Genomic DNA, 12,693 nt, shown 5'->3' with positions numbered 1-12,693 from the left:
GTGCCTCTGGCTTTCAAGAAGCCTAAAACCTGACAGGGGACATGAGCACATATGTAAGGCCAAAAGCTCTTTGGCCCCACTGATTTGAAATGCTGCCTTCATTGTGACCAAATTCTCCAATATGCACAAGACTGTTCTAAACTCTGTTCTGTCCTAGCACTGTCTTTTCCTGCACCAGCACCATGATGTTTTAAAGACCATAGCTTTATAAAATATCTTGATGAACTGTAGAAGACGCCCTCTTCTTTTTCAAGAATGTCTTGGCTGTCCTTGCACAATTACTGTTTCAGATGAACTTTTGCATTAGCTTTTGAGTAGCATAGATATTGAATCTTCCTCAGCACTCTTTTTTAAAAAAAAATAATAAATTTATTTATTTATTTATTTTTGGCTGCGTTGGGTCTTCGTTGCTGCGTGAGGTCTTTCTCTAGTTGTGGCGAGCAGGGGCTACTCTTCGTTGTGGTGCACGGGCTTCTCATTGGGTGGCTTCTCTTGTTGCAGAGCATGGGCTCTAGGCACATGGCCTTCAGTAGTTGTGGCATGCAGACTGAGTAGTTGTGGCATGCGGGCTTAGTTGCTCAGCGGTATGGGATCTTCTGGGACCAGGGCTCAAACCCGTGTCCCCTGCATTGGCAGGCGGATTCTTAACCACTGCGCCACCAGAGAAGTCCCAGCACTCTTGTTTTTGCCAGGCCCTGGGTGTTCTGAGGAGCCAGGCACTCAGTTGCTGCCCTTGGGAGCTCACAGACTAGCTGGGAAGTGTAACCAAACAAGAAGTGTAAAGCAACAACAGGAATCTCACGCTACGGGTAACAAAAGCCAAAAGAGTGAGGAGTCCACACAGATGTAAGTGCTGTGAGTTCCATTGTTCCTCTGGCTAGGGAAGTCATGGGAAGCTCAACAGGGGAGATGACATACTGGACTTTGATGAATGTGCAGGAGCAGGAGTTCAATAGGTATAAAAGAGAAGAAACGCTTTGAGTTGAGGAAGTCAGAGAACGCTTCTTGGAGAGGGAGACATTTTATTTGAGAGGTAAGAGTTTGCCTGATCCAGAAGATGGGATGAAGGGAGGGATTGTCCTGAGCTGGGAAAGTCACAAGAAGGATCTTTGAAGACATTTCATCTGGGTTTTGAGTTGGAGGATGCTGGAAGAGGCAATTAAATAAAAATGATTTTATTAGAAAAGTAAAACAAGGAGATGACATTTGACCTGGGCTTCCCGGGATGAGTGGGCAATTCACCAGATCAGAGAGGAGAGGCACCGTCGAGCTGCCGTAGTCACAGAAAAGCCTTCCCAGAGCAAATAAAAAACCTCCTGGCTTCCTGCCCACTCTCCAAGATCTAATAGCCAGGAGCTAAGCGTCCCACCGCGTAGACGCTCGGGGTTCTGAGCTAGCAGGCCTGCAGTTGAGATTTCCCAGCGTAGGGTAGCGGCGGAGGGGTCTCGGTAGGACTGAGGATCACGTTTGCGGAGCCGGCTAGCAGGGTTGAATGCTTTATGTCGGAATCGACCAATGGGATGGTGGCACCCAGTTGCCAGGGCTACGGAGGTGGGGCCGAGCGGAGGAGGGGCCTGAGCGCCAGGGGCGGGGTCTGGACGGGCTTATATAAGTGAGCGCCGGGCAAAAGGCGTGGCGTGGCGTCGGTGGCTGCCGGGCCCTAGGCGGGGGAAGCTAGCGAGCGGAGGCGCGGAGGTGCCGTTTCACTCGCTGGGGGGACCTATGGGTCGAAGCCGTGTAAATGCGTTTTAAGGCGAGTGCGGGGGAGAGGCTTGGGGAGCCTCGGGAGCGGGCGTTCTTGGCTCCTGTGCTGACCTGCTCCCTGGCCCCTCTTGTCTCCTCTCAGCAGGGGCCTCGGCTCCGCAGCTGCCACTCCTCCTCGGGGTGCTGCACAAGTTTCGCGGTCACCGGCGACCCCCCCTAGCAGCGTGCCTGACTCTGGCCCCGCGAAGGAGCACGGGGCTTGGTAAGGGGGTTTGGGGGTGGGCGGGACCTCGGCCCTGCACTCAGGAGGGCTCACCGGGACAGAACCTCAGCCTTCAGTTCTTGCCCGGGAGCCCTCGGCTATCACCCACCACGTGGAGCCCCCACGCACGCTTACCGTCCTAGCACGTCAGGACCATCCCGGCCCCTCTTTACAAACGGTTAAACTGAGGCTCCGAGAGGGGACGGGGCCTACCCAGGGTCACGCAGCAGAGAGCGGACTCGAACCTCAGCTCTCAGGCTGAGACTCTTTGGTGGGACCACCTGCAGCCACTTTAGGTGGGCGTGGTCAGGATGGGGGGGTCACCTGGAAACTTCCCCACTCGGCTTTCCTGCTCTTTCTCTCTCATTCTTTCTCTTTAAACCCAAACCCTAATTTCAGAACTGGAAAGGATCTCCAAAACAATGCATCCATTTTACAGATGGGGAAACTGAGACTCGGAGAGGCAGTGACATCTAGGCAGATAATGCCTTGTCCCAGTCCAGGATTCCTGATCGTCCTCCTCCTTCACTCATCCCAGTGAACCTAAGCTCCCCAGGCTTGTGCTGGGGGCAGGGTGTGACAGGAGTGGGTGCCCTGGCTTGGGGAGGTGAGGGGTGCAGCTGACGCCAGCCCCTCAGCGGGCCCCTCACTCTCCTCCAGAAGTGTGTTGCATACTTTCTAAGGCACCGGAGGCAGCGGCAGCTCCATCCAGCCCATCGGCTCCTCCGCGGCATGGCTGGCCGCCTGAGTGAAGCGGACTTCGTGATGGTGGAGGAGGGCTTCAGCACCCGAGACCTGCTGGAGCAGCTCACTCTGGGGGCCTCACAGGCCACCACGGTGAGGGCCTGGGAGTGGGGATGGGTCTTCTGTTCTCCCAGCAGGCTCAGCTGCCTCCTAGGGCCCACATCTGATTCTTTCACTTATTTGGTATTCATTCCTTTCTGTTTGTGAGAGACGTCTCATTTTTTCTCCAAATTCCTGGTCCTTGCCCCCAAACCTGCCCCTCCTGTGTTCCCTGCCTTCATGAACAACACTACCATCATCTACGCAGGCCTCTAGGTCAGAAACTTGGGAGTCCTCACTGCCCCTCCCACACCTGGGCACCCCCAAACTCTGTGAATGCAGCCTCCTGGAATTACCAGTACGTTCTTCTGGGACCTCACTGTGTAGTTTAGGCCTCATCTCTGTAAAACTCGCCTAACCTTTTCCCTGCCTCATCCCACCCCTTCCAACTCTATCACAGCCCTGCTCAAAATCAGAATTCTTTGGCAGTTTCCCACTCCCTACAGGATCCAGGTCAGATCCCCTCTGCCTTCATAGCCCCATTCCTGGCTTTTCCCACGGTATGTATTATGCTCCATCAGAGCTGAAGTACCCTGCTCATATATCCCGAGGATTCCATGTGCTCCATTATCACTCCTTTGCCCATGCTGTTCCCTCTTCCCTTCTCCCAGCCTCTCTTGCCTCTTACCTATTTCTACTCATTACTTATTACTCATCCGTGTCACCTTTTCCTGATTGCCCCAGGCAGATTTTGTACTTTCCTTCTCCATGGCCCCCTCTGCATTTTGTAGAAACTCCTGCTTAGCATTGATTGAATGGGCTTGTAATTGCTTAAGGGGTTCTTTTGCAGGCCCAAGCATACTTAGCATACTTGCATAGGTATGCTTGGTCAGACACCAGGTGGGCATCAGTAAAAAAGTGTTGCATAAAAGGGAAACTGAGTCCCAGAAAAGGTTTAATTAATGTGGTCTCACCAATGGCCTCATATGTGTTCAACCCTCAGTAAACAGCTGTCCTCAGGCATGGGTTGCAGTAGCAGTGGGACTACTTCAAGTCTTCATTGAACACCTAAATGTGAAAGGCAGTGGCTGTAGGCTGTGGGTCTTCAAGGAATTTATCTTTTTTTCTGGAGAAAACAGTTGTCTATATACACAGAGTTCTGATACTTTGGAAGCATGTGCAAAATGCAGTGGGAGCATTAAAGGCGGAGTTGCCTTATTGGTTTGGGGGAAGGTGGCATTTCAGCTGGAACTTGAAGGTGGATTAGGAACTTGCCAGATACATGTGGGGGAAGGATATTCTGTATGGAGGACATGGTGGGAATAAAGGCTGGGAGGTGGAAAATGATCTAGGATAGAGCTGGAGTTTGAGCTGAAGTGAGGGAAGGGACTGGAGCTGGATCACAGAGCCTCGAATGTCCTGTAGGCTTGGGGATCCCCAGAGAATTTTAGAGCAGGGTACTTGGGAGGACTGTGGATGGCACGCACTAGGAGGAAGCTGGGTGTGATCTCATATTCACCCTTCTTGTTGTGCAGGAAGAGGTCGCTGCCTTCTTTGTGGCCGACCTGGGTGCTGTAGTGCGAAAGCACTTCTGCTTTCTGACGTGCCTGCCGCGAGTCCGACCCTTTTACGCTGTCAAGTGCAACAACAGCCCGGGTGTGCTGAAGGTCCTGGCTGAGCTAGGACTGGGCTTCAGCTGTGCCAACAAGGTGAGCCCCTGCCCCCCACCTGCACACTGACCCTCACTGCCTACTGAACACCCACATGGCCCAGCTGCAGCTGCTGTGGGTGGACCTGGGGAAGCAGGAGTGACCTGTAATTGGCCCCTGCCCTCTGGGAAGGGCCACCACATGCAAGGGGTGTAAGGGATGAGGGTGGAATTTGCCAGCCTTGAAGTTCCACATTGGAACCACGTGTGACCCTGGGTAGGTGAGTCACCTTTTTAATGGAGATTTTCAAACTTCTTGGCATAGAGCTATATGTGATATTCTTCTAATTAAAACAAAACAAAAACACCGTTTTATCATTGGTTTTATTTTTTTCTTTTATAATTTTAATAACGTGTGACTGTACATTTTCTTAACTAATCCTTATAGAATTTTGTTGTTGCCAGTTCTGCTGCCTTTCCGATTTGATTAATGCTGTTGTCTTAATTCCCTCCTGCTCTCTTTAGATTTGTTTATTACTGTCATTCTCTATTCATTGAACTCTTGCAGTGTGCTAGACACTGTTCTAGGTAGGGCTGGCAATACGGTGTTGAGTAAAACAGACTCTGTTGTCCTTGAGTTGAATGCACGGCTTATCTATTTCCATTCTGTTCTTACTTGATAAGTCTTTTAGCTATAAAGTTTCCTCAGAGTACAGCTTTGGACATCGTTATTCATTCAGCAACCTTTATTGAGCTACTGGGGGGTCAAGTACTTTTCTAGGTGGGAATTTAGCAAGTGAACAAAACAAAAAAAGTCCCTTCGTGGAGCTTGCTTTCTAAAGAACAAACAAGTGAAACAATGAAAGTCTATGGTATTTTAGATGGTAAATGCTGTGGAGAAAATTAAAGAGGGAAAGGGAAGTAGGGAAGAGACATGGATGTCGAGAAAGAGGATTGTACTTTTAGATGGTTTGGCCAGGGAAAGCGTCACTGAAATTTGAACACAAATCTGAAGGAAGCAAAGGATCCAAGCCAGGTAGATAACCAGGGGAAGAGCATTCCAGGCAGAGGGACCAGCAAGTGCAAAGGTCCTGAGGTGGGAGCGAGCCTGTGGGCATTGGTTTGTGATACTGTTATTACAGTTATTTAAAAGTGTTTAGTAATGATTGTTTTGAGGGGGAATCCCTTTTAAACCCTGGTCAGCAATATAGCTGGGTGTTGTGCGGAGGATTCTAGAAAGGTATCTGGAGGAGACAGGAGGAGAGCTCATCTGGGTAGGAGGCTGGAGGGATTCCAGGTGGGAGAGAGGTGCACACCATGGTGGATGGTTGGAACGAGCAGGTTCACCTTTATCAGAGATGCATGTTAGTGTCCTTATTGGTAGGTGAGTCTCCCTCATGTCACCCGTGAAGCCCCTTTGCATCAGCTCTTGTTTTGCACGCCTGGTTTCATGCATGCCCCACATAAAGCCCCATGGAGTGCCTAGGAGAAGAGATTGCCATTTTGCAGTTGAGGAACTGGGGGTCAGCTTCACACAGCTTGCTGGTAGCAGAGCCAAGACTTGCCCCCTGCAGCATGCCGGGTCTCTGCTCTGACCGAGGAGGAAGGGGACCCTTTTCCATAACTCTTGGTCTAGGGGTGAAGAATAGGACCCAACCTCACTGACTAGAGTCCTCTGCTTCCGGAAACCCAGAGGTGGGGACCTGTGCTGGCCCTCAAGCCTCAGGACTGGCCTCCAAAGGGCAGAGTTGTGGGGTGTAGGGCTTGAAGTTGGGGGGGGGCGGACGTTTGCTGAGGGCTCCTGTTGTGTCATGTGCTTTGCCAAGCGTTTTCTGTACATGAACTCATTTGACTCTTGAAACAACCCTGTGAGGTAATTATTATCACTGTGATTTTGACAACAGCCCCATGAGGAAGCAGTTCGTGTATAAGGAAAGGAGGCACAGAGGTTTGAGGGATGCCCTGGGAAGGGGCCGCTTGAGTATGGCAAGGGGTCTCTGACTTTATCACTTCTGTCTTTGCCAAGATCTCTGGGGAGGGGATGGGAGAGCTGAGACCCCACCTGGTAGGTGGGATCATGTGGCCCTTGGGTGCATTTCCTGAGGGCTGGCACAGCTTTTCTTGCAAGGCCAAGGCTGCCCTCTTCTGGTTGGTTGGAGCTGGTGGCCACGCTGTACAGCACCATGCTTTGGCGGCCACTGACCTAGGGTCAGGCATGAGCTGGGGCTCGGTGTACAGATATGCATCAGACAGGCTCCAGGGTCAAGAGCACCAGCCACGGAGCCTTACACGGGGCTCTGGTCCACCCACCCACCTTCCCAACGACCTTATGTCATCTCTCCTACCCCATCCCTTGCCCTCTCTGTCTCCCTCAGCATCCTCCCATCTTAAAATGCCTTCTCTGGACACCACATCGTCCCCCAGCCCAATCCCTCGCTCCCTCTTCGTGGCCAAACTGAGTTGTTTACACTTGCCTGTCTGCAGTCACTTGTCTCTTTCCCTTAGCACCCAGTCCTTAAGCCACTGCTTCCCGACCTCCACTCATCATTCCGAGGAATCTCCTCTTGCCAATGTCCCCAGCAATCTCCAGGATCCAGTGAGCACTTTATTCTAAACATTCATTTTGAATTATTCAAATAATACGTTGATTCATCTGCAAAAAAAAAGTAGAACGTCAGCTTTATGTCTCCAGAGATAATCAGCATTCTGAGTTTGAGTTGGGTGGCTACATGGTATTTGAAAAATACTTACAAATACGATCCATAGGAAACATACAAAATATCTTGTGATTTTGTAACAAAATATAAGATGTTCATCAGGTAGGTATTGTGCCACATAGCTTTATTTTTATTTTTTTAAATAAATTTATTTATTTATTTATTGGCTGCGTTTGGTATTCATTGCTGCGCGTGGGCTTTCTCTAGTTGTGGCGAGTGGGGCTACTCTTTGTTGCAGTGCGCAGGCTTCTCCTTGGGGTGGCTTCTCTTGTTGCGGAGCACGAGCTCTAGGAGCACAGGCTTCTGTAGTTGTGGCGCGTGGGCTTTAGAGCGCACGCTCAGTAGTTGTGGTGCACTGCATGGGCTTAGTTGCTCCACGGCATGTGGGATCTTCCCAGACCAGGGCTCGAACCTGTGTCCCTTGTATTGGCAGGTGGATTCTTAACCACTGCGCCACCAGGGAAGTCCATTACAGTAGCTTTAAGCTCAGCAGATTTTGGAGATCTGTCCATGTTGATGCTTTTAGACCTTGTAGGGGACACTCCTTGGTCCTCCTAGCTTTCGATCTCACCATGAAAAAGTGTGTGTGTGTGTGTGTGTGTGTGTGTGTGTGTGTGTGTGTGTGATGGGAACACTTAAAGTGAGATCTACCCTCACAAATTTTTAAGTGTTTAATAAGGAATTATTAAGTATAGGCAGATCTCTAGAACTGATTCCTCTTGCAGAACTGACACTTTATACCCATTGAGTAGCGACTCCCCATTTGAAACATTCTTTATTTTTTAGTATTAAAAAAATTTTTTTTCTTAATTTTTCTTTATTTTATTTTTGGCTGCATTGGATCTTTGTTGCTGTGTACGGGCTTTCTCCAGTTGTGGAGAGCGGGGGCTACTCTTCGTTGCGGTGTGCGGGCTTATTGCGGTGGCTTCCCTTGTTGTGGAGCACAGGCTCTAGGCACTCAGGCTCAGTAGTTGTGGCGCACAGGCTTAGTTGCTCTGCAGCATGTGGGATCTTCCCAGACCAGGGATTGAACCCATGTCCCCTGCATTGGCAGGCGGATTCTTAACCACTGCGCCGCCAGGGAAGCCCTAAATTTATTTTTTATTGAAGTAGAGTTGAATTACAATTTTGTGTTAATTACTGTTGAACAGCAAAGTGGCTCAGTTATACATATATATATTCTTTCTCATAGTCTTTTCCGTTATGGTTTATCACAGGATACTGAATAGAGCTCCTGTGCTATACAGCAGGACCTTGTTTATCCATTCTATATATACCAGTTTCCATCTGCTAATCCCAAACTCCCAATCCATCCCTCTCCCACCCCCCTCCCCCTTGGCAACCACCAGTCTATTCTCTATGTCCCTGATTCTATTTCTGTTTCATAGATAGGTTCATTTGTGTCATATTTTAGATTCCACATGTAAGTGATTATCATATGGCATTTGTCTTTCTCTTTCTGACTTACTTCACTTGGTATGATAATCTCTAGTTGCATCCATTGAAACACATTCTTTTTTTTTTTTTTTTTTTTTTTTTTTTTTTGCGGTACGCGGGCCTCTCACTGTTGTGGCCTCTCCCGTGGTGGAGCACAGGCTCTGGACGTGCAGGCTCAGTGGCCGTGGCTCACGGGCCCAGCCGCTCCGTGGCATGTGGGATCTTCCCGGACCGGGGCACGAACCCATGTCCTGTGCATCGGCAGGCGGACTCTCAACCATTGCACCACCAGGAAAGCCCTGAAACACATTCTTTTTAAAAACACAGGCCTAGCCTAGGATATTGTGGGTTGGGTTCCAGACCACTACAGTAAAGTGAAGATCACAATAAAGTGAGTCACACAATGTTTTTGGTTTCCCGGCGCATATAAAAGTTATGCTTACGCTATACTGTAGTCTATTAAGTGTGCAATCGCATTATGTCTAAAAAAATACTTGAAGTAAAATGTACATACCTTAAGTAAAAACTATTTTCTTGCTAAAAAATGCTGACCATCATCTGAGCCATCAGCGAGTCGTAATCCTTTTGCTGGTGGAGGGTCTTGCCTCCATGTTGATGGCTGCCGACTGCTCAGGGCGGTGGTTGCTGAAGTGTGGGGTGGCAGTTTCTTAGGAGAAGACTCTTCCTTTCACTTGAATACCTAGAGGTCATTGTAGGGTTATTAACTGGCCTAATTTCGATATGGTTGGGTTGTTGTATGTCAGGGAATAGGGAGGCCCAAAGAGCGGGAGGGAGATGGGGAATGGCTGAGGGGTGGAGCAGTCAGAACACACATTTATCCATTAAGTTCACGGTGTGGGCATATGGGCGTGGTTCGTGGCACCCCAAAACAATGACAATAGTAACATCAAAGATCACTGATCACAGATCACCAAAACAAATACAGTAACACTGAAAACATCTGAAATATCACGAGAATTACCAAAATGTGACACAGAGACATGAAGTGAGCAAACACTGCTGGAAAAATGGTGCCGATAGACTTGCTTGATGCAGGGTTGCCACAAACCTTCAATTTGTAAACATCGCAATATCTGCAAAGCACGAGAGAGTGAGGCGAAATGAAATGAGCTACGCTTGTACTCAGCAACACGTGCTCTTGGTTTTAAAGACTTTAGAAACATATCCAGTGAAAGTGGATGCTGCTGGGAGCCTGCTCCACCCTCCTGGGGTGCCTCTGACAGTGGAGAGGTCTCCTTCTGCACAGATGTGAATTGCAAGACGGGGTTTGCTTTGACAGGAATGGCATAAGAACCTCTGCGTTGTTCTGCCTCTTCTGGGGACGCTCTCTCCTCCCCTCGGTCCTGTACCGGCTCTTCCTGCTCTCTAGCTGGGAGAGTTCCTCTGGATTCTGGCTCAGGCTCCCTTCTCTTATAAACTCTCTGTCTTCGTAGGGGATTTCATCTCCTCCCATGGCTTCAAATACCCCTGATATGCCACCACCTCCCCTGTTTTGATCTCCAGCCCAAACCCTATGTATCCAGGTGCTGACTTGTTGCCACGGGATGCCTGGAACCCAGTGTGTTCAAATGCACTCATGATCTCCCCCTCGAGAGGGGCCCCGGGTCTGCTGGGCGAGGAGTCCCCCCCAGACATCTAACCCCACATCCCCACGTGCAGTCCCTCACCAAGCTTGCCAGCCATGCCTACAGATGTCACCACCCCCCTTTCTCTGCAGCCTGTCCTGTTTCCCAGGGAGGTTGTGACTGTCTCCCAGAATTCTCCTAGGCCCTTCCTTGGTCCGTTTTCACACGGTAGCCAGAGTGACATGCATTTAGACCTTGCGTTCAAAATGCCCATCTAATCATGTCCTTTTCCCTCTTGAGACCCCTCAAACTGTTTCCCACCACTGGCAGGGTCAGATATAAATCACATCAGCCTTCTTGGTCTCCCTGTTGGCTCTGCCTGCATCCCTACAAGCTCATCGTCCCCCACCGTGGTCACCCTGCCCAGGCTACCCCAGCGTTCTCTGTTCCTCCCTCAGGCTGAGTACATTCTTGCCTCAGAACCTCTGCACAGGCCACTTCTCCTACCAGAAACATTCTTTCCTTCCCTTTCAGCCTGGCCCAGGCCTCCTATGGGGCTCAGATTAAATTTCTTTTTTTTTTTTTAAATTGAAGTATAGTTGATTTACAGTACTGTGTTAGTTTCAGGTGTACAGCAAAGTGGTTCAGTTATACATATATATGTATATATTATATTCTTTTTTCAATTCTTTTCTAGTATAGTTTATTATAAGATACTGAATATAGTTCCCTGTGCTATACAGTAAATCCTTGTTGTTTACCTGTTTTATATGCAGAAGTATGCATCTGTCAATCCCATACTCCCAGTTTATTCCTCCCTCCCTTCCTTCCCCTTTGGAAGCCATAAGTTTGTTTGCTATTTCTGTGAGTCTGTTTCTGTTTTGTAAATAAACTCATTTGTATCATATTTTAGATTCTACATATAAGTGATATCATATGGTATTTGTCTTTCTCTGACTTATTTCACTTAGTATGATAATCTCTAGGTCCATCCATATTGCTGCAAATGAAAGAATTTCAGTTTTTTATGGCTGATTATATATATATATATATATACACACCACATCTTCTTTATCCATTCATCTGTTGATAGACACTTAGGTTGCTTCCATGTCTTGGCTGTTGTAATGGTGCTGCTATGAACATTGGGGTACATGTATCTTTTCAAATTAGAGCTTTTGTCCTTTCCAGATATATGCCCAGGAGTGAGATTGCTAGATCATATGGTGACTCTATTTCCAGTTTGTTAAGGAACGTCCATACTGTTTTCCGTAGTGGCTGCACCAATTTACATTCCCACCAACAGTGTAGGAGGGTTCCGTTTTCTCCACACCTCCTCCTCAGCTTAAATTTCTGACCTTCAGAAAACTGTCCGTCACCCCCTCACATCCAGGTTTCCCCATCCCACATTCTCTAGTATCCGGTACTTTTTCTCCATGGCTCTTATCCATCTGTAATCCTATTATTATTCAGTGTTCATTCATTCCTCCCCTTCTTTCCCATCTGCCTGAAACCTCCTCAGGGTCAGAGACCCTGTCTGCTTTACTCACCACTTGTTTTCATTAGCACCTGTCTCAAAGCCTGGCAACTCAGTAGATGCTCGAGATACACTTGTCAATTCAACATCAAGGTGTCTTCTCCACTGAAGTGCTGTGGTTAAGAGCTGGTGTGCTAAAGTCGGACGGTCCTGGGTTAGAATTATAGCAGTGCCACTTGTAAGCCGTGTGACTTTGGACAAGTCACTTAAGGCCTCTCTGAGCCTCTGTTTCCTGCCTCATAAGATTAATATGGCGATGAAATGAGAATGTCTATAAAATATTTAATGCAATGGCTGGCATACAGTAATCCTTTAATGAATGACAATGGTTATTATTTAAATAATTTTAATCAAAGCTAAACCACAGGTCCCCAAAGTGTTACCATTGCTGCTTCCTCTCACCTCTTGGGTGAAGCAGGGAGCGAAACCACATTTTCATAACTGCTCAGACGTGGGGTCTTTGGAAGCAAGCTGTGATGACAGCAGTTCCAGCTCTGGAGGTGGACCTTTGTGTCTCCCTCTGCTACTCACTGGCTGTGTCACCAAGGCAAGTGGGTTTCTTTGAACTCAATTTGTCCTCTGTAAAATGTGGCCGATAAATATTTCATAGGATAGTTATAGGCATTGCATGAGGTAATGCACATAAATACCTCGTGCTGAAAAGTTGCTACATTAAAATCACAGTCTTATTACAAACTTGGGATGGCTGAAGATGGCCCTGTGTCTCCTACCGTGCTTCCAAACTGCCACCTTCTTAATCATGGAGGGTCAAGCTTGAATTTGAAAGTTGGTTCTGCCTCCTACTTGCTCCATAGCCTCTCTGAGCATGTTTCCTTCTCTATAGAATGGAGCTAATACCATCTGGTGGCATATTGTAAGGAGTAAATAAAAGAGTGAGTCTAAAGCAAGGGTTGGAGACTTCCCTGGCGGTCCAGTGGCTAGGACCCTGTGCTTCCACTGCAGGGGGTACAGGTTTGATCCCTGGTCGGGGAGCTAAGATCCCGCAAGGCGCGCGGCGA

At 48.5% G+C, this 12,693-nt stretch overlaps 1 protein-coding gene across 4 annotated transcripts in view; it reads left to right on the top strand.

The window, feature by feature from the left end:
* Positions 1-1,648: 1,648 nt before the first annotated feature.
* The window catches only part of AZIN2 (antizyme inhibitor 2), a 34,981-nt gene continuing 23,936 nt past the window's right edge, over positions 1,649-12,693 (top strand). Inside the window, exons 1-4 of one of the 4 annotated variants that reach the window (XM_024765271.1) lie at positions 1,649-1,753; positions 1,847-1,966; positions 2,627-2,803; positions 4,285-4,458. In XM_024765271.1, coding sequence (XP_024621039.1) covers positions 2,699-2,803; positions 4,285-4,458 — 279 coding nt within the window. In that variant the 5' untranslated portion in view covers positions 1,649-1,753; positions 1,847-1,966; positions 2,627-2,698. Of the gene's footprint in view, positions 1,754-1,846; positions 1,967-2,626; positions 2,804-4,284; positions 4,459-12,693 lie in introns of those variants that run through there. The other 3 variants (XM_024765273.1, XM_024765270.1, XM_024765272.1) reach the window with 3 other exon arrangements.

This window comes from Neophocaena asiaeorientalis, unplaced genomic scaffold (genome assembly GCF_003031525.2).
Source record: "Neophocaena asiaeorientalis asiaeorientalis breed wild unplaced genomic scaffold, Neophocaena_asiaeorientalis_V1.1 scaffold409, whole genome shotgun sequence".
Taxonomy (NCBI): domain Eukaryota; kingdom Metazoa; phylum Chordata; class Mammalia; order Artiodactyla; family Phocoenidae; genus Neophocaena; species Neophocaena asiaeorientalis.
The sequence above is the reverse complement of the archived record's forward strand: the minus strand, read 5'-3'. Positions and strand labels throughout refer to the sequence as shown.